This window comes from Sylvia atricapilla, chromosome 2, assembly GCF_009819655.1.
Source record: "Sylvia atricapilla isolate bSylAtr1 chromosome 2, bSylAtr1.pri, whole genome shotgun sequence".
Taxonomy (NCBI): Eukaryota; Metazoa; Chordata; class Aves; order Passeriformes; family Sylviidae; genus Sylvia; species Sylvia atricapilla.
Genome location: NC_089141.1, coordinates 42676931 through 42699402, shown reverse-complemented (window position 1 = coordinate 42699402; position 22472 = coordinate 42676931). Strand labels below are relative to the sequence as shown.

At 39.7% G+C, this 22472-nt stretch overlaps 1 protein-coding gene across 5 annotated transcripts in view; it reads left to right on the top strand.

Moving 5' to 3' along the window:
- Positions 1 to 19026: 19026 nt before the first annotated feature.
- PSPC1 (paraspeckle component 1) overlaps positions 19027 to 22472 on the top strand; it is a 57284-nt gene continuing 53838 nt past the window's right edge. For all 5 annotated transcript variants that reach the window (XR_010742922.1, XR_010742921.1, XM_066313040.1 and 2 more), the window contains exons 1-2: positions 19027 to 19502; positions 21212 to 21513. Coding sequence is in view for 3 of the 5 variants with exons in the window: in XM_066313040.1 (XP_066169137.1) it covers positions 19119 to 19502; positions 21212 to 21513 (686 nt within the window). In the remaining 2 variants the exon portion in view is untranslated. The remainder of the gene's footprint in view (positions 19503 to 21211; positions 21514 to 22472) is intronic.

The window sequence follows — 22472 nt, the reverse complement described above, 5'->3', positions numbered from 1 at the left end:
AAGGTGGAGTAATTAGGATAGCGAGTGATCCCATCCTCTTCTTCACTAAGCCGAAATCTCATAGAACTAATTAGGTTTTGAAGAAGACATGGAATGTGTTGTGGGTTGAAAGCAAACCGAGTGAGAGACTCCAAGTCAGAAATACAATTTAATGAGAAGAAAAGGAAAAAATAAAATAAAATAAAATAAATGCAATAATACAAAAAAAACCCCACAAACCTACTGACAGAGTCAGAATACAACCTGATGAGGGTGATGGAAGCAGTCCAGGTGAGGTGGTCTTCCTGAAGCAGTGATCTCATTGAAAGGTCTGGTAGCTCCAGTCTTCTGGAAATTCAGTGGGTGAAGGCTGCTTTTACTGTCTCAAATCTTAGCTTATATCCAGGTGAGAATGCTTGGCTCCTCCCCTTGGGCAGAGCATTTCACAATGGGATGATGAGTCATAGAGGAGGGCCTTGATGGCCCATTAAAGAGAGATAGCTCTCAGAGGGAGTTATCTATGAGTCATGCACAAGGCATTGATGGGGCATTAACTGAAGATAGTGATAGAATACATCCTAAACTACAACCTAGGACAGAATGTTAAGGCTGAAAGAGATTCTCTCAAGATTTTGTTGCCCATTGCTTTGGCCCAATGCAAAATGAATTCTATCTTTATCATTCCCAACCTGCTCATTAAAACTTTAGTTAGCTTGGTTTTAAACAAGCTCTATAGCCTCATGAGTTTTAATCCAACACTTCAACACCTTCAACGTTCAAACACTTTCTCTAACATCCTATTTGAATATTCCTGGCTTTTTCAGAATAAATATAAACAGACTATATTTCTAATTTCTTTCAGTCCTTACTTTCTACAACTCTAGTCATTCTTTTGGTTTTCTCTGGACTCTTGCTAGTTTATACATGACCTTGTTCAGAGCCACAAATTGAACATGGCATTACATTAGATAATGTGGTAAATGTAATGTATAAATTCACATATATAATATTGTATCAAAAGTTTGGTCTATTAAAAGCTAGTTGAGGGCATCTCTGAGATTCCAAGGCCTATTGTTCGAGCTGTGAAAGCACAAAAACTTGCAACAAAAATGACATGGCTGGACTGGAGATGGCCCATTCATCAAGGATGGGCCTCCACTTCACAGCTGCTCAACATGTGATATCAATCCTGGTGGGGGATCCAGAGGATGATCAAATCAACACCCCAAAGATGAGATCCGGGAAGACTATCAAATCATCTTTTCAATCTTTTCATACTTACAGGAACCCCTTTCAAAACCTTGCTTGGAAATAAAGAGATACATGAATATTTGCAGTCTTAATGGACTTAGCCTCGGAATAAATAAACTGTATAAAAACCGTCCGCAGAGACCCAGTGGTGTGTGGTCGAGGTTGGATGGTACCGTTGTTACTGTCACTCTGCCCACCCAGCATTCGATCGACGTTGTCCGATTTTATTGTGGCCTTTCAATTTGATTTTGGAAAAATTGCTAAATAAATTATTTTTATTTTGAATTGGCTTCTAATCATTTATACCAGATAATGTGTGTCTATTTCCTGTGTCAAGTCAACTGTACTGTGCATCCATTCCACTATTGCTGGGGTGTTCGTAACACCACTCTATGTCAGCAATACACCAGAAGTCTCATATCCTTCTTTGCAGAACAATTACCTGAGCACTTTATTGTTCTCCATCCTATATTTGATTATTTTTGCCTGAAGGTAGTGCATCTTGTCCCTGTTGAGTTTTATCCTTTTTTTTTTTTCTTCAGATGATTTCTCTGATTTATGTTTTTGAATATTAATCCTCACTAAACACGGCTAAAAACTCTCCCATTTTTGTGCAAAGTTGAAGTTTCTATTTAACTACTCAGATACCTTTTGAAATAGGGAAGAGTACTGAACTCTGCCCTTGTAGGACTCCAGTTAATATGCTGTCCAAACAGTCAATAAAAGCTCTATTAGTACAGTTTTGCATTACAGTAGTTTCATCCAGGTTGTTTATTAGGCTCTCACATACAGGAATATCAAATCCATTATTTAAGTCAGTATACAAAACATCAACCAGTTCTTCATCTGTAAAACCAATTAATCTGACACAGAAAACAATTGAACTAGCTTGCTGTGATTTGTTTTATGCTAGCTATAACTTTTGTTCTTTCTGATTCTTATGAGTTGTTTGTTTCAGCATTTTTATAGGAAAAGACAGATCGGTTTATCATTTTGTGATTTACCTTTCCCCATTTTAAATGTCTTCCCTTTTCTAATATCTCAATACTTTTTAGAATTTGTCAAAGGTAGCTGCTAACTAATTCACCCATATCCTAGACAGAGGTTTCTTATGTTCAGACAGTTCGAAAGTTGACAATTCAAAGTATTTTCTAGTCTGCTCTTGCTTATTCTTGGGTGAATACTTACTCCTTTAACTATGGGTCTTTTGTTACCATCTGATTGCAACTGACCTTGATGGTAGAAGATGAAGCAAAAGAAAAGGCATTAAACTGTCAGATCTGTTAATAATTTTCTTGTGTATTGATCAGTGGGCTAATTATTTTCTTAGCATGGTATTGCTAATGTATTTCAATATTTTTGTGGGTCTTGAGCTCTTTGATTTTCATACCCTTATATTTATGCTATATATTTTTATTTCTTCCTTGGTAACTTGACCTATTTTGCAGTTTCTCTGTGTTTCCTTGTCATTTAATAACTCATGATTTAACCTGGTTGGTCTCTTTGTACATTTACTGTCTTTCCCACACAATGAAACAGTTCAGATTTGTGTACATACATTATTGAGGAACTGGTCTCTTGCCCCCAGTTTCTACCTGCCTTTACTTCTCAAAAATCTGGAATTCCTATTTTCAATTCCCTCCTTCCAAGGTGTTCTCCTAACTTCATATTTTTGACCAGTTCCTCAGTTGCTTGAAAGTATCTTTTAGAAGATTCAAGGTGCTTTCTCCTGCTTCATCAAAAATTTTTCACAGACTGCACAGTCTGTGTCCCATTGTGTTTTTTTCCCAACAGATAACGAGCCTCATTAATAATCTACATTATTATTAAATAGTTGCTCTTAACCAATTTTCTACATGACCACAATGAGTTACAACTTTTGGTTTGCTGGTCTGTGACAGGTTCCCACAGTGGTAACACCCATATGTATTTCCTTTATTCTTTTTCCAGAGATCTTCAGCATAAGATGTCCCTCTACCACCTGCAGCTCATAGCAAAGATAAGTCTTTGCTTATTTCATTATCTATATCATTTTACAATAGGTTTTACACCATTCTAGTTCCCTGAAAAATATACTACTGAAAACTATTCTGTTACTCCAATTTTAGGATAATTTTAATAATGTATTAGGGTTTAAAGGTCTGCAGACACAGTTGTATTTTAGTGGAGAAGTGAGGAAAGGGGGTGTTCATCTTCTAAACATCAGGTGGAGACTGAAGATTCACAACATATACTAAGCATGAACTGTCAGGGGTTCTGATTATTTTAAGATATCCTCGTCATCCTGTAAATTTTTATCCTGCAAAGTCTCGAGAGGATTCCCTAATCCTTCTAATGCTATAGTGGGAGTCAGCAAGTTCTCAGTTTAAAAGACCTGTCTGACTAATCCTCCTGCACCATCCATAAATTTGTGCAGCATCATCTCCTAGCCCTTGAAGCAGTCTATGGATTCAGGTATATAATGACAGGGGATTCCAGCTTTGCCGTGGGCTCTCTGCTGGCGTAGTCGTGGCAGGACTTGCCTTCTCAACTGTCCTGGCAAGAACAGTAACACAGAAACATCAAATAGCCTGAATTGGAGGGACACACAAAGGATCATTGAAGTCTAACTGCTGGAGCCAACAGGTCTCGCCCAAGAACGACACACGTGCCTGAGCACACTGTTATCTACTCCCAGAGCAGCCTCAGGGGATGACTTCACTCAGGGACAGTGAACTGACTGCTGGAATCCCCATCTCCCTTAAGAACAGAAGCAGGAGCAGGAAGAGGAGGTATGCATAGATAGTACTCCTGTGTAGCCAAGCTATTCATGTGCCTTAGTCTGGAAGAAATCATCTGTGAATTCTTTTGTTCCCCTAGTTCTTTCACCAAGTGGTTGTTTCCTCTCACAGCTCACATTTCTTGTTTAGGCTTAGAGATTACACACCCTCAGTCAGTCACACCTAATTTATGATTGCAGTATTTCCTTCAGACACACATGACTGGAAATTGCTTCTTAAGTTTTAAATACAAGTTTGAGGATTTTTTAAAGAACATTTTTCCAGGAGGTATACAGCAGGCACTAGGGTATAATATCTATGTTTTAATCCTACCCTAGCTAAAGCTACCTCTGAATATCCCAGAAAAGCTCTGAAATGCTTTATTTAGATCAGGTGAATTTTCTCTCGTGTTTTTAGGTTAAGGATGAGATTCTAAGATGGACATTGAATAATCAACTGATTTTCAAATGTCACACCTGATAGTTCCTAATGCACTTACTGGCAGCTTTTAATTACTGTTGCAAAAAATCAAACTATGTATTTAGAAAAATAACTATGGAGAGAAGATACTAATTGAAATTTCCATTAGAAAACCAACACTTTTTAAGGAGCTGTAAGACAAATATACAATCAGTTACCACACACAAAAAACTTGTCTTTCACCTTAAGAGTACATAATGAACTTTCCATATACTATGTCTAATATGAGAAGGAAAACTGACTTGAAACTGTCCCCATTTAAGTAATTGTCACAGTACACTAGCTCAGGAGCATTCTGGTTTCTTTAATCTTTCTCAGTCTTCATACAGTACTGGAGTTGTTATTCAGGTGCTTTAATTAAAATCAAATCAAACTATGCAAATTAAGTCCAGTAGGTGATTTCTGAAGGCATGCTTCCTCTGCTTGATTGTCAATGAATGCAGATAGGCCAGACCAAATTTCTGACCTTTAAAGACATTCTGCACAGAACGAGGTGCTAGGCTTCTTGAAGTTAGCACCTCTCTTTGCAGAGTTTGCAGGCTTTTATACAAGTGACAGCAAAGAAAAAGTTGCACAAAACTAGTTAATAGGTTACATTGACCAGTGCATTTCTGCACATGCTCCAGCTGTTCACCTCATAGAGGAGATCTGGTATTAGCATGTCTGGTTCCTCTCAGGGGTGTAATTTTTATTAAGGTAATTAATCTTTAGTTATCTTTGGGCAACCTTGCTCTCTTCTCCCCAGTCTCCCTAGAGAGCAGTTGATCCATCTTTGGCAGTAACACACCCTTGTCATTCTTGTGGTACCTTGCTGTGATTCTCCACTTTGAGGACCAAAGTATTGGATCACAAACATTGAAGCCAGGTGATGCAAGGTCCTGAGCTCACACAAACTTACTCAAACCTGCTTGAAACTTCAAGTGTGTGTAAAAAATGTGAAGGTGGATCTTTTCTTAGAGGATTTGATATTGGATCAGATGTTATCAAGCTACTTTGACTTCTGAATCAAGCATACTTTGGTGTCCTATAGACAGTATGAAAAATGATAGCCATTATAAAAGAGGCTGTATCAAGTGCTATGGTAGTGTGATGGAAATGCAGTGCTTTGTTCATGCTTGATCTATATTAAATCTGAACTGAAAGGTGATCCACTATGCAAATTTGGAATCAGGTCTGAGCCTTCTCCTGGTCAAGGGAAATACTCCAATGAGTGGCCAGTATGCTTATTGCACTTGTTATAATTACATATAGTTTTACTTAATTACAGCTCTGTTTAGGTAAAACATCTCTTTCATTATTTTTCCCAGGACTTTTAAGGGTAAAAAATAAGATAGAAATAGATCCTTCTGAACTAGTGGAACTAGACAAATATAAGATATTTGGCTATCACACTATTGTGGCTATATAATCAGAATATTTTTGCTGAAGCAATTTGAAACCATATGTCAGTGCTGCGGCATTAGGATTTTTTTCTCCATCATCTGGAATTCAGAACTAGTCTGCCCAACTTCTTGAGTCAAACAAATTAACTAAAATAAAAAAACCAGGCAATTTTGATGAAAGCTTAATTGTTCTGACAACAGTTATACAACAGTAGCAGTACAGTTTCTATAGGTAAGATTGAACCAATTAGATTGCATATTTAACTACAGTAAAACCCAGTGCATTCTAGTGAAATAATCACGATATTAGGAGATATGCCCCAGCTTCTGCTGAGTAAATGAAGATGCAATATTTTGCCCCTTAACTGTCAAGAAAGTAACCACAGTTACTTTTTACTTTATAATTACTCCCAGTCAGTATCTGGAAGGTGAATAGAAATAGATCTGTAATTGTGTAACTAAGAAGAAATGTATAACTTTAAAAAATACATTGTCTGGAAGACCTGGTATTTGGGGTACTAGGTCGGTTTTCCACGGTGTCTTTGTAGGAAGAGAGATAGTTTTGTGACCACTTCCATACAGATCTTTAGACCTACTGAACTGGGACAAATGCAAAGGCAGGACACACACTCCTATAGAAACATCAAGAGCAGCTCCAGTCCCCAAGAAAAAAAAACAGGCTGATGAATATTCTTCCTTCATCATTATTTCACTGTGCAGCACAACTGGCTGGCCGTATAGTGATGATCTCCGAACCAGTTTTTAATGTAATTTCTGTCATTCTATATCAAATAACTTCGCATATCAAGAAGGCCTCTGTAATCTTTGAAGGCATTTTTTTGCTGATACTTCATTCAGGCTTGATTTCTCTGTGCCATTCACCCATTCATTTAAGCTATCCCAGAGAGCCAGTTTCTATTGCTTTCCACAAGTTTAGGGAAAGAATAAGAGTTGTCTTTGATGGCCCCTTACTACATTTCTTTGTATAATGTAAGCTTTTTCCACACTTCTACAATGTGCTCAGTTTTTCCTCTCTGTATTGATTATTCCTCTGATTCTGAAACATATGTTGGAAGAAGTAGCAGATTCATACCAGAATATAGAATATATATTTAAAATTCTTGATTAACCAAAACTTTTATCACACTCTCAAAATGATTTGCATCTGAGGATGCTGGGATAGGCTTCCCTGGAGTGATTCTTAAATACACAAAGAATGTTTTATAACAGTAAATACAGTGCTTCTCACAGGCAGCTCTTCTCTAGGTGAAACGTTCACAATGTCTGGATGGACTGCAGTCTATGTTCACAGATTTATGTGTATTTTTCACCCATTTTGTACAGTATGGTCTTCTGAAATTTCACTTGGCAAGAAACAGTTTTTGCTAAGTATAAAGTGTGAAATCTGGCAATAAAGTTTTAATTTAAACCCAGTGTTTTTCAGCCTACATTCTGGCAACTGCTGTCTTACTAAATAGTATCAATTTCTAGCCAGTATTATGCACCATGTCCACCATCAATTTTTGAGAGCAACATACTCACAGCTACTGAGATACTTGGTACCACAAGGCAACAAGGATGGGCAGGGATGACAACACCTCTGGTGAAGATATGCTGAATGTGACCTGGAAGAAAGAATAAATTGAAAAAGAATTAGTAAAATGACATTATTGTCTTTCAAATAAATTGACCATTGGATAAGTGTCTTGTAAGAGTAAATACACCTGGGGGAATCCTGGCCAAGTGGCCATTAAGGTAAGTGATGTTCAGTCCTGTTGGCAGAAGGGATTCTGTCTTGGGAGACCTTTCTCAGTCCTGACATTTCCAGGTATGAACAGATGGATCAGTGTAGATTGAACCTCTTCACTATATATATCAAAAAGATAATATACTTCTGAGTATTTAAATGCTTTCTTCTTGAGTACAAATCAGCTATTGTGTAATAAACAAATAATTACACAAATCAGGATTGTGTAAATCAATTACGTAGTTGACAAGTTCAAACTGATTGTGTTGAAAGTTATTTATACCATGTGTAGCCTTAGACTACTAACTTTTGTCCTAATATGGAAATGAGGTGGATCATTTCAGAGTCACGCACTCTTGAAAACCACTGGGACCTCCAGCACTGCATTCTTCCAGCATCACATATGGGGCTGTGCTCCATCAGTGACCATTTCTCACTACTCCCAGAGGCGAAGATGCGCCCTCCGCAGAGGGCAAAGCAAGAGTGCATCAGCACACTCTTTGAAAATAGTGTCCAATTCCCATAGTTCTCAAAGGGAATGAAGCCACTGTTGGCCCGTGGCCTCTATTTTGACAATTTTTGTGACCCTTAGGTGGGCTGGGCCTGCCCCTGTGGCAGGGCCGTGAGCTCAGTTCAGCAGGAAAAACAGCAAGGACCTGGAAAATGGCAGAACAAAACAAATCAGCCTGCACTCTCAGGAAGAACAGGACATGCTGGCATTGTGGAAGGGGTCAATTATTCATTAGGTTCCTCACAGGTGACTTCATGTACTGCCTCTGCTAAGCCTCCAGTTATAGAGGAAAATAAAGTAATTAAGCAAGGAGTTTGACTATTGGTGCTACTGAGTAAGTATTTTAAAAGGCAACCCATGTTAGCATATTTGCTAAAAGATGAGAGATTAGTATAAGAGAGATGCAATGCTAGGTCAGGCTATAGGGATGTAGAATAAATGAGAAAATTTCCATATACATAATGAAAAATGTGTGGTTTTCACACATGGAAGGAATTTTTACTTCAGCCTGGCCACTTACTGCAAGTGCAGCTAGATCTCTTTCTGTTTGAGTAACCCAGCTCCTTCTCTCAGTTTGATCTGCTGCTCATTCAAATGCAGCCAACTTTTTTGTTGGTTGAAGCATTTTTTCCTTTTAACACTGCTCATCCTTCTGTCCTTTATGGGAACATTCACTGAAGTGAATTGAGAACTCCACTGAAGTGTGGAGGATTGTTGTCTTGATTTTCAGCTTTTGGATGTGTTTTCATTCTTGGACCGAGGGTTTCTCATGCAGGGAACAAAAACAAAGACTGATGTTTTGTAAATACACATTCTTTCCAGGGAGAAGAACAAATTGATGGACTTCCAAGTTGATCACTGGGGTCAGAGAGGTGTTCCTCTCATCCCCCAATCCCTGAAGAATTTCCAAACCCTATATAAACTCCAAATCATAATAAACTTTCTCTTTTCTCTCCTCCCTTCTCAACTTAACAGGTGAGTCTAGTTCATTCATGTCCTGCTTGCGACAGAGGATACTAGTGTACAATGCATGCCAGAGATAATAGCTTCAAACCCTCAGTATATGTTGAACAGCCATCTCCCCATCATTCAAGCACTCTGTCTGAGGCATCTCCCACAAATAGCAGAAGAATGAAGCAGTGATGATGATGTTGCCATGCTGTTGAATGAAGACTTTGATCCTGATCTTTGCTCTGCAGGTTGGCACATCCTGGTTCCCCACATTGCTCATGCATCCTCTTTCTTCTTTCCTTCCACGTAAGGGCAGATTGCATATGTTGCATTTGGTTTTCTATCATCTGTGTTCTAGACTTGGCCTTATTTGTCTTGATGGGTGGGCTAGTTTTCACTGTTCTCCAGTTATTTTCCTTTTTCTTCCTATTATTGACCTGTATCTGTAGCTTCCTTATATTACCCATATATCAATGCAGCTTGGAAAGGTTGCTGTTCTTCAGTGTAATAAAGTGATGGTTGTGCTCACCAAATGCTCAGTTGTATGTCTCTAATATCAAGTCTTTTTCTCTTACTATAGCAGAAAATCTCCTTTGCATTATTCTCTTAATTTAAACATAAACTTCTTAGTTCTTTTTCTATTCTTAATTGAAAATAGGGAATCTGTTCTCTAGTCAGTCAACTGGTTACCAAACCAAAGCTAATCAAAGCTAATCAGTTTAGTCCCTGAAACAAGACACCTTGAGGGTTCAAAATTGATTAACAGCACTCCGGGTCTCAAATTTTGATATTCAGTTTTGCAGCTGTCTGTATGGCAAATTTTACCTATGCTCAAATTCTTTCCAGGGCAAAACTATTTACATTCCACTGCAATGCATGGCAGTACCATGTGTGAATGTGGCCATCAGCCAAGTTTAGGTGACCTAGTTCAGGACCAAACGATATAAAGATCCCACTTGGTTTAATAAGAAAGCAAAAGTAAAAATAAACACGAGGAGGTGATTATTTCTTAAATATTTTTTTGAACCATGAGAAATACTAAGAAAGAATACATTTTTTGACACAAAGACTCAGGCAAAAGTAATCATGTTATTGAAATATTATAAGCAAACTTCTCTCACCAGGCCTACTTTCTATATACAGGATCAGAGATAGGTCAGAGATATCTTCGCACTTGGACCGTGGCCAGTCTGTTCTCTCTTCCCATCAAACTGGCCTCTCTATTTTAGCACTTCACTGAAACCTGATGTATCTTAGAAAGTGTGTGCACATATCTGAGGATGCTGCCCTCATTGTGTTGAACATTCATCACACTCAGCATAGTGTGTCATGACTGGGATAGTTTGAGAAAAAGTATCTCAAGTGTTCTGGTTGCAGTTCTCCACTGAGTATCCACCAAGTAACTTCATCTGCAAAAAGCTGAATTAATGACTTTTTGTAACTTTAGAGTTCCAAGTTTGATTATGTCCAGAGGAACTGGACACAGAACTTAGCACATTCCAGGACCCTGGGTTCCAGGTCCTTCTGCATCATCACAGTTTTATCAAATGTCATGCTATTTCCCATATATAGGGAAAACAGGAAAATATAGGAAAAAACAGTGGAATTCATCCCTAGCCTAGCTAGGCTCAAGCATGTGGGTCCCACTGTGCAAACTCTGTGGGCTGCTGGATTTGCTTATGGTCTGCTTTCTACACTGTTCATGGCGAAGTAGGTTGCATGCAGGATGCCTCTGTGAGCACCAGGGGATCATGTGAGCAGATTTGCAGAGTTGTTGTATGGATATCTGGCTTCAAGGTTAGGCTGAATTTTTTTTTTTTCCTAGTCCTGTTCCTACAAGCAGTACATTTGGTCCTTTGCCTTATAAAGAAGAATGACCACAGTGTCCCAATTTTTCTCAGAATTGGAGCATCTAATGAACATCACTTGCTTTGGGGATTTGTCCTGCTCACATTTCTGCCATAGGATAAGTGGGATTGTGTGTGTGATAATAGTAATCTTGGGAATTTATACTTGAAGAGTTTCCTTCATTTGAGAATTCAGAGTGCTTAGAAGTTAATTCATATCACATTACATTACCCATGTGACATAAGTAAACATTTTCCCCAGTGCAGAAACTGAGATATTATGGAGATCAAGACTTTGTAGGCTGTATGTCTCATAGATACCTGTATAAAAAATGGCTTTATTTTTGAAGGTTGTAAGTACTTAAGGCTCCTACTGATTTTAGCCTCTAGCTTTTGTCACCTGCTTTGGAAAATACTGACTTAGATAAATTGTGCTGCATCACGGAATGATGTGTTAAATGTGTTCACATCCAGTGTCTGCCTTTGGTCTGACATTCAAAGAGAAACCCTTCTTCAATTCCCTTTACACTCCTTAATATTAGGAAAAAATATACCAGGAAAAAAATAAACAAACCACCACAACCCAAACCAAAAAGGATCTCTAGATGTGTGTCATCTAGAAGCAGGTAAGATGTACTGTTGTCTTAAATTTCTCTATGGGAGAGTACAATTTCTAGCAGATTTCTCTATTGCTGGGCAACAAAGCAGTCTTGCTATGCTACAGATTTAACCAGTGACTTGCAGGAACTGTCACACAGTGTGAGGAGCACCACCAGGATCTGTGGGAGCAACTTATTCCAGCCTGTAACTGATCAGTCACTGGTGCAGGGAAGCACTCAAGAGGGCAGTTCCCTGCTACTAGGTGTAAACAGGATTCCAACAGGAACAGAAGCTGGCTGGCTGCAGGGGAGTTGTTTTTAAGTGCAAGAGTTTTTCTCTGACATCACACTATCACTGCAAGGCTGCCTGGTCTTCAAGCATGTGCACCAGTTTATTGTATTTGTTTGCTGAATGAGCTAAACTGCCCTTGCATTTATTTTGGGAGTAGATTTTGCTTGAGAGATTAACTGGGGAGCCTGTGGCCTTCTTTATTCTGGACAGAAAAAAGATAAAATGGACTATACCACACAGCTTCGGACTACAACTTTGGGCAAAAAAGTGAGTTTATATTTAAAGATTTTGCTCAAATTTTATTGTTAATTTTACTATCATGATTCAGTGTGTTACATTCATCAACTACCTGCTTGATAGCGGAGCTATTTCCTTAACAAAGTCACTTTACCTTAATCCAAAGATGAGCTGGGAGCAAGAAATATGTTCTCAGGTCTCATTTACTCCAGCCTACAATTTCAGCTCAAGTGCACTTTAATGAACAATGTACTGGATAGCTGGCAACACTTACCTGAAAGATGGCTGGCATAGGGGCAGAAAAACTTTAAGCTGTAGTAGGATCTCCTCAAATGCTTTAAGTGGGGTTTTTACAGGGACACACTCTGTCATGCTCATGAAGGTGGATACCTCCAAATTCCAGACGTGGAAGGAGCTAGTTTCATAGGGAGTGCTTCTTTTCTCCCTTCAGGTAACAGGAAGCCTTTGTCAGGTGCTGTTTGAGATGAGGCTGGAACGGTAATACCATTTATTAACCACCAGTGTTTGTTTAAACCTTTAACTTGCTTTAATTAACCTTTGACTTGCTCCTTTTCTCCCTCTCCCTCTATTCTTTCACCTGGATTAGTTCCCTCATCCCATTTACATGTGTCTGTATAAGCAGCAGAGTAATGTGTCAAAAAAAACCTGCAGTAAGAAACAAGACAGGGACAGTAGGAAATGTCAGGGGAAAGACATTGGATGCAGAGCAGAGATGCTACAGGGCAGTGTAAGTGGTGCTGCTGGGCATGGCCACGCTGACAAAACCTAGATTCCCAGAATTTTGGCGGGGGGTGGGTGGGAAAGTAAAAATGTTTAAAATCTGATCTATGGGTGGTATAATTTTACACATTCACCTGAATGAATAGATACTGAATTGCAACTATTAGCAAGATAAAAACAGCTTAATGGCTTGTTACATAAGGTGAAATTAGACTTAATTTTCTGGTATCAATTTTAATTTATCAATTTAGAGATTATATATCTTGCATTATTTTCATTGTTGTTTTTTTTAAACAGTAAAACTGTACATCTGCTTCCTACATTTACTTCCTAGACAGGTCAATGCTTTTCCCGTAAACATTTGGCATCAACTACCTGGCAAAAGTAGTATGATTAACAGGACAGGCCTTGAGGTTTCTCTAATATGGCAGTTCCTGAAATCCTGTGTGCTACACTACAGACAAACCACATTCCACCTTAAAAAAAAAATCTAAATTACCTGTTCAAAAAAGTGTCAAAACAATATTCCAATTCATTATTTCCTAAATTTTTTATCAGGTAAAATTTTCAAGTTTTTGAGTTTTCAGGATGATAAAGTATTATCACCTGTAAAAAATACTCAAAGATTATAAAGACTATTTCTTCTCTAGCTGTAAGAGTGATTGACAGATATGAGTGAAATCAAAGAGGTTTAGGTAAAAATATTAGATAAATTCCTGAAAGTTGAGTTCACACATTCTTAATTCAGTTTAAATTTCTTCCCTTGACAAATACAAAATTCAATCTTGGAACTGGAAAGCAAAAATAAAGACCACGAGAAATATACTTTTTCAGACCATAGTCACTGTTCGCATTACAGAACATTTTCACTTCCAGTGACACTGTGGAAGAGTAAGTCAATTCACAGAGAATTATATCTCAATTTGAAAGGAAAACCAAAAGAAAAAAATAGTGAACAAATAAGAATCATGTAAGAAAATTTACAGAATCCATTAGCTTAATTGCAGAGGATACAAATAATCAAATGCAAGAAATATATTTTGCTACAGACTGTAAAAGAGATTATTTGGAGATTAAAAGAGAAAAAAAACCCCAATCTTTGACCATCTACCATATTCTACTGGATCCCCAAGCATAGCTCTACTGCCTAGTGTGCTGACAGGATACCAAATGATTGTTTAGATATAAATTAAGAGCTGAATATATCTGGGAAATGCTTCCTCAAGTCTCTAACTTCCTGCTTGCCTTAGTACTTTACTGTCACTCTTCTACAGGAAAGGTAAAGACAATATGCTGTAAAACATTCAAAAAGGAGTGCATTGTAAGCATTGATTATTTTAGTGGAGAAAGTAGCTTTGGAAAACTCAGGTAACGTTTATTGAGCCTATATATCCATCTGAAAAGTACCTTCAGAGACACATATGTTTTCATATCTTTTCAGTCCTTCTGTTCTTGAGACCTATGTTGTTTCAAAGCATAATACTGACTATTCAAACATGATAATTCCAAAATAAAGGTCTTCATTCACTAAAATATCTATTAATATAGCATGAATTTAGGTGACTTCTAACCATATTAGGTTAGGTTGTACAGATTTTATAAACGTGATTCATGTATATTTCAATCCATGTAAAAACAATGGAAGAATGTTGCTGAATTCTGCTACTGTTAAGAAAACAGAGAAAGGCAGCTTTTCCAGCAAGTTTAGAAATAAAAAATCCAAGTCGTGCTGTCCAATAATACCGGAGAGACGGTATTATTGCAGATTTGTCATGTTTATTTCCGCTTGAATTATTCTATTAAAATGATAATTCCAGTGTTTGTCACCAGATGGCACTGCAACGACACGATCCCCCAACCTCTCCTCATACTCCATTGGTGGCGTCATGAGGTCATCCCCCGGGATTCACAGAGAGCGCATCGCTGTTTCAGATTGCATCAAGCCCCTCTTCCTCCACGCCCTTATGTTCACACCATCAGGCTTGCTGGCACAGCTATGACAGTTTTGAATATTCTTAGCCAGCTGGGCTTGGTAAGAAAAGCTCAGTAGTGGAGACCAATACTTGCCTAAAGTTACTTTGCCCAGATATTGCCATGAGCAATACTGAAGGCAAATGCTGTCTTTAATGGAAAGAGATGGCTCTCACCTATGTCAGGTCATGCATAGAGGTTTGCCTCTGTTCCCTGGCCTTGCAGTTCTGAACAGGATCCCAGGCTCAGGCTGTCAACCTATCTACCCATGTAATTCCCTACTTTTTCAGTGCAGAATTTTGTCTTTTCCCTGTTTCCCTTCTCCTCTCGAACGGAGCATCCTCTTCCATGCCTTCATTTGCCTCTCAGTTTCAGTGCTCCCTGATACATTCTGTCATGACCTACCACTGCAGCTTGAATTACAATTACTGATTCTACCTGTGACTCATTGCAGATTTTAGGAAGTAAAAGGAAATAAACCTGGGAGTCCAGAGATGTGTTGAGCACTAAGTTGCCTGTTGAGAAATCAGTTTCAACACTGTCACAGCTGTCATCACTGGAGTGCTGGCGTCTGAGCAATCACACTGAAGTTGTGCAAAGTTGTGTCAGATTTTTATGTGCAGCTCGAGATGTGTAGCATTTTCAAGTTTGTGGCATAAAAAGCTCTTGTGGCTTCCTTTTAGAGGTCTGATGCATTCCTGGTATTCAGCAGGATGCTGATATTTGGTAAGAAAGTAATGCTATGATACAGAAAATTAAAGGCTAGGACAGTTCCTTCAGACTGTCTCATATGGCACATGGCTGGATGGTGTGTGTTTGGAAAATGTGGCCAAATCTCTTGATAGGATGAACACTTCAGCATACACCAAACATAACCTGTCTCTTTAGCAGACAAAATAAAAAATACTGCTGATTTTCACAATTCTGTTTCTTTTTATTTTTTCCCCCAGTAAATGTTCTTCTCAAGAGGGCAATAGTGATTGTACTATAGATCTCATGCTTATGCAGAATATTTTACTTATGCTAGTAAATTTAAATACAAAACCATCTGTGAGATGATAATCCAAAACAATATATGAGTAAGAAAAGAGCCTGGCAGTACATGTAAAGACAGAAATTAAATTAAATTAAATTAAATTAAATAGCAGGCAAGGAAATACAATAACATGAAATGAAATTTAAAAAAAAAAAAAAAGAAAATTCTGAAATTACGTGAAAAATAATGGAAAAAACTGAAAACAATGGAATGGAAAGAACAGAAATGCAATGAAATGGGCTGAAACTTCACAAATTTATTTTCATTGAAATCTTGAGATTTCATTTCTTTCCATGAAATGAAGAAGTCATGACTGTTTTAAGAGCTTTAAATAAATTCCAAGTCAAACTAAATTTTGCTAGTCAAAATCAGGGCTGTCTGTTGTGGCCTTTTGAATGCCAAGTTTAATAAATTCAGGCTTCCATAAAAACCCTCAAGAATGACAGAATGAGTGTAAATTGCTATGTGATTACAACTGTTTGTTCCTCACTCTTCTGAAATCACTTTCATGTAGTTTAACTACATTCAAAATAATAAATCTAACAATATCAAACTAATGGAGGGTGGCTGAAACAGCCTAGGATATCTCTATCAATGATATGAATTTGATTTAATAAGCCATAAAGATTTCAGTGGATATTTATAGCTGAGGGAACACATTGGGACAAGAACTTTAAGGGACCCTTTTTTCTCCTTTCAAAATATTTATTGGTTAACTGGTGTCAGTGGCAAGGTATAGAAGTCATCAAGCCACCAAGACTCTGAGCACTTAGGGAGATAAAATGTCTGGGGCTTTTCTGATGAATAAGTAAATTATTGTGAAGTGATATGTAAATAAAGGTAAGGAAGTGACTGAACACAGCAGATATCAGGTCATTTTTGTATGTTACCGTTAAATGTTTGACTGTAGAACATGTGCAAATAGCTCCTTCTCAAAAAAGCTGAAACAAATACAAGCATTATGATTCTACTGTGAATCTGACTAATTAAGATGATGTATGGATCCATGAGCACATTGAGTATATATATATATTCAGACATATTTCCTTCTTTCTGGAAGGTGGCATTTTGTTGCTCTGTTTTACTGAACTATAATTTTTTTTGAGATGTTGCTAGGTAAGGAAAAGTAAGAATACTATGGAATTTGTAAACACTCTCTCCTCTTCCTATTGACATTTTTGTAGTACACAGGAAATTGTGGTTGCAATTTAAATGGTTGCAGCTTCTACTATTAACCTAATTTGGAAATCTCTGTTTGAAAACCATGGCAGTTTTATTATACCACATTGGTAAAAAATTATCAGCCAGACTGCCTTGCCTTCTTTTTCCCATCTACTGATGAGTACACATCTTCAGTGTATCAGTGTACATAATTTCTAACATATATTTCATTCCCTTTTCATGCTTATCCATTTTAGAAAGTTATTGGTTTGGCATAAGTTGGTTTCTTTTTTAAACACTTTTGTCTTAACACTTGTAATTGAATCCAAAATATACTTCAAAGCATTGTTTTTCAGGCAGTCGAGATGATCAGGCCTTTAGGGACCCCATACTGCTACTCTAATGCCTTTTTCATATTCCTACACTGCATGACTTCCTGCCTTTTCTATGAGTGGGTATCCTTCCCCTATCCTCTGTATTTTCAGAATTTCAGAGGTTAAAATCTGCATTTGCTTGATACTCTACACCCACAAGCCTGCTTCAGAAAGAGGGGGACTGATAAAGATGGGAACTTGTGTCTTCTCAAGGTCCTTGAATAAGCTCAGAGATAGGAAGAGACAGGAAGACATATCTCTGTTGTACTTCAAGTGGTACAACAAGACAGAGGAACTTAAAACAGTCTGCAATATAAAAAAAAAAACAAACCCAAGCAACACATTCATGCCTGTTGTAGAATTATTCTGTCATGTTGATACTGCTTTTTCCGAAGACCAGTATATGCCACGCACTAGCTGAAGTAACTACTGGCCTCATAAGATGGTCGGGACCTTTTCAGTGCTAGAGATGTATTAATGAAACAAATAATTCTGAGAAATCATGCGCTGGTCGTACTATTGGTTGAAGCACACAAACCAAACCAAGCAGGTGTGAATCTGGCAGGAGAGCAAACCAGAGTCTGGTGCTGCAGATGAGGAAGATCCGTAGTCTTTGCTACAATGCGGCATGCCCGAGGAAGGAAACATTTGACTTTGCATCTCTCAGAACAAAGTTGCTCCCTTTATAATGAAAGGTGTTGCTCAGTGAGAAGTTGTCCTGGATGCGGTGTAACAAGGCCTCTCCTCACTCAGATTTTTCTCCCACATCTGTCTCGGTGAATGCTTTTTTGTGCCCTGTCTGTCTGCAGGTCCTCCCGTGCTGCACAGCAGTGCCCGGACAGCCCTTCCTGGCCTGGATCAGCCATGGTGTGGCCAGCAGGACCAGGGCAGGGACCGTCCCCCTGTACTGGGCACTGCTGAGGCCACACCTCAAATCCTGGGGTCAGTTCTGGGCCCCTCCCTGCAAGAAAGACATTGAGGGGCTGGAGCGTGTCCAGAGAAGGGCAGCGGAGCTGGGGAAGGGTCTGGAGCACAAGTGCTGTGAGGAGCAGCTGAGGGAGCTGGGGGTGTTCAGCCTGGAGAAAAGGAGGCTCAGGGGGACCTCATCACTCTGTAAACTGCCTGAAAGGAAGGTGCAGCCAGGTGGGAGTCAGCCTCTTCTCCCAGGCAACAGGTCATAGGACAAGAGGACACAGCCTGAGCTGCATCAGGGAAGGTTTAGGTCGGACATCAGGAAAAAAACTCTTCACAGAAAGGGTAATTAGACATTGGAATGGGCTGGCCAGCGTGGTGGTGGAATTGGACGTGGCACTCAGTGCCGTGGTCTGGTCGACATGGCAGCGTTCAGCCACAGGCTGGACTCGATGACCTTTAGGAGGTGTTTTCCAACCTGATTGATTCTGTGGTTCTGTGACTCCCTCAGCTGTCCTCGCCGCCGCCGCCTCAGCGTCTCTCGTGTCACGCCTGCCTCCTTCTCCCGCAGCGACCAAACACCCGCAGGGCATCCCACCCGGCTCGGTGGAGAGGCCCAGCGAGGGGCTCCTCTGCCTGTGGACGGGCTGAGGAGACCGCTGCGCTAACACACGGCGGCAGCGCAGCCGCGGGCGGCTCTCCCCTCTCCGGAGCGCTCTCGGCGGGCGCTGAGGGGGCGGGGCCCTGGGGGCGGGGCTTCCCGCGGGGACGGCGCAACTCGCCGGGGCTGGCGGCGGCGCCATTTTGAACTGGCTGAGGGTCGGAGGCGGCGGCTGCCGAGCAGGGTTCCGCGTTCCCCGAGGGAGAACCCGCGAGGAAGGAGCGGATATGGCCGCGAATAGGAACTTGAAGCAAGTGCGGATCGAAAACAGCTCCCCGGCGGCGCCGCTGGGCATGGTGGGGGGTGGCGGCGGCGGCAACCTGAAAGGATTGCGCGGCCTAGAAGCGGAGAGCGAGGCGGCGGCGGCGGCCATGGCTCTGGCGCCGAGCAAAGAAGGTGGCAGAGATGAGGAGCAGGAGGTTGGGTTCACCATCGATATCAAGAGCTTTCTCAAGCCTGGCGAGAAGAGCTACACGCAGCGTTGCCGGCTCTTCGTGGGGAATCTGCCTACTGATATAACCGAGGAGGATTTCAAGCGCCTTTTCGAGCGCTACGGGGAGCCCAGCGAGGTCTTCATCAATCGGGACCGTGGCTTCGGCTTCATCCGTCTGGTGAGGATCCGGGCGGGCCCCTGGGGCTGCGCCGTCTCCCTGGGGCTGTGTCTGAAAGCCGAGAGGCTTCGGTCCCTTGCCCGCCGCCCCCCTCCCCTCCTTTTCGGCTGGTGTAAAATAAGGCAGCATCTGCCTCCCATTCTCTTCCTCCTCTCTGTTAGCGTTGGTGCCCCCGCCCCTTCTTCTTCCCCCACCAGTGTTCGCCTCTGCGCCTGGTCCCAGCCACACCAGACCCCTGCATCCAGAGTAGTCCTCCCAGCCCCTGGCGTTTCGGTCCCCGCCTCACCCCATGGCACTTAGAAGGCTTCATTTTAAGGAATCGACAGCATTGTTTCGAAATACAGCTGCTCGCACATCGCGAACACGGAACATAAAATCGCGGAATTGAAAAGGTTGCGGACCGCGGGTTGTTTAAATTGCTTATGCCCAGATAAGACTAGATTTTTAGGGGTAATACAGTATTTGATGAAGCATGCTCGAATTAAGCGTGCGAAAAAAGGAATCATCCAAAATGTTTATGATACTGTATTTAAATGGTAATTTAGTGTGCGAGATTAGTTTTCACTAATTTGATAATGATTTGTATCATTCTGGGAATAGCTTTAGAGTGCTTTAGGTATCTAGTTACGAGTTTTTCATGTGTTTCCATGTATTTTACTGCTTAGTGGTTTTTTTTTTTTTTTTTTTTTTTTTAATTTTTTTTTATTTTTATTTTTGGTTGTCATCTTAGAATATTTGTGGCATTCTGCCATGCATCTTTTACCCTGAGAATTCCCCGGCCTGAAATAGCAATTTTATGGAGGATGTGAGATATATTTACATCTTGTTACTCATTTTTGTGTGTAATAAAGATTAGATAGAGTTTTAATGTGAGCTTTCCTTTTCCATTACGTTTAGGGAATATATATATACGCATACACACATTTAAACAGCTTGCCTAGTTAGCTGAACTGTGAAGAAGGATATAAAGAATTTCTTTAAATGTCAGGGTTTCTAGGTATCAAACCTGGTGAAGTTGAAGAGGGAAAAAAGGTAGTTGTCGATTTACACTGTCTCATGGATGTGGGTGCAGAAAGTCCATTAATGTGAGACAAATTGATATATCCGCAAAGAAGGTAATTTCATCATTTCATTTGTTCATGAAATTTGAATTTGCCATCCATTGAGAGCAAGTGCGATATTTTCACTTATTTAAAAGCAAAACAAAACCCCAACTCAAAACACCTTAGATCCTGTACTGTAACATTTGAATACCATTTCCTGCTGCGGGGAGCCTAGGGACAAAGAATATAAACATTTGAGTAGGTAAACATGAAAAAGCATAAAGTTTTCAACTCTACTCAAAACCTTTATAGAGCAGCACCATCATAATGAGAAATTGTGAAGTCTTCTAATGTGCAACAAAAAATTTGCACTTATGTTGTTTTTGAGAATAAACCATGAGGGGTAATGAATGCATCAGAGGCCATGATGGAGTATTGAATGCATTTTTTTTTTTCTATCAGAGGACAGAGACTTTGGTTTGTTGGCGTTTTTGTTGTTGGTTTGTTTTGGTTTTTTTGACTGGGGGGAAAAAAGCTGAATGATTCTGGTGCCAATATGCTCAAGTGAAGGAAAGCAATTTAGCTATTTTTTGGGGGGGGCACGCAAAAGTGATACTTGTTGTCTTCGAAAATAAAAGATACAAAATATTTTATGTCTTCATAAAGGAATCTAGGACCCTGGCTGAAATAGCAAAGGCAGAGCTTGATGGTACTATTTTGAAGAGCAGACCACTTCGAATTCGATTTGCCACCCATGGAGCTGCCTTAACTGTGAAGAATCTGTCGCCCGTGGTTTCCAATGAGCTGCTGGAACAGGCGTTCTCGCAATTCGGGCCGGTGGAAAGAGCGGTTGTTGTAGTAGATGATCGTGGCAGAGCTACAGGGAAAGGTTTTGTGGAGTTTGCAGCAAAACCTCCAGCACGGAAAGCTCTGGAAAGGTGCAGTGATGGGGCATTCTTGCTTACAACGTAAGTTCACAGGTTTTTGCTTGAATTTGTGATTGTAGCTTCCTGATGTGATCAAAAAGTGCATTCGTGGTATTCCCTAGTTTTTATTTTGTTTTCAAATTCTGAAAGCCGTGGTGTTAAAAATTAAAGTATTTTGCATTAATACCACAAATATACCACAGATATCAAAAATCTTTATTTTTTTACAAGAAAACCATCTTTCTCTGTTTAGTGTTTATAATATTTCTTACTACCATATGAGAGTCTAAGAGCAAAATTCTGGGGTTTTTCTTCTAAATATGCAATATTACTTTTCCTTCTCTATCTAATAAGGCATTTTCTGTTGAGACTTTATTTTCATTGATTGCACTCTTTCTGATCCCAGTAACAAAGTAACAAAATAATATTCCTTTGTTTGTTAGCAATACAGTGCATGACATTGCTGATATTTCTGTAGACTAAAGAAAGTGTTTGTAGCTCAAAAATTACCTGTGGCTTGTAAGGCCAGGATTTTCTCCCCATTTTAAAATGAAGACTGAGATTCTGAAGGGATTTATACTAGTGATGTTTGGAAAAGAATCTATTTCAAGGACAGGCAAGCTTGCAAATAGCAGTACTTCTCTTGCATCTTGTATTTTTGTGCCCTTTAGCCTTGCCAAAGAGAGTTGTTAACTGCTGTACTTTACATAGTCACAAGTGACATTTTCAAATGCTTTCTTAAAAATTGCATAAAATGATACGTATTTCTGATTATTTTTTATTTTTCTGATTCTCATCGGGAAAATAAGGCTGTGGTTTCACAGCATGAAGACTTGCTGCCATTGAATTGAGCTTGGAGTTCTTTTATGTGCTCAAGAACTTCATGATACTTCCATAAGCCACTTGTACCTGCTACAAAAGCAACAGAAAAACATTAATTTGTGTGGGGGGTCCATTGCAGTCTGTTCAAGCACAGGAGTGTGCTTGCTAATGTCAGGTCC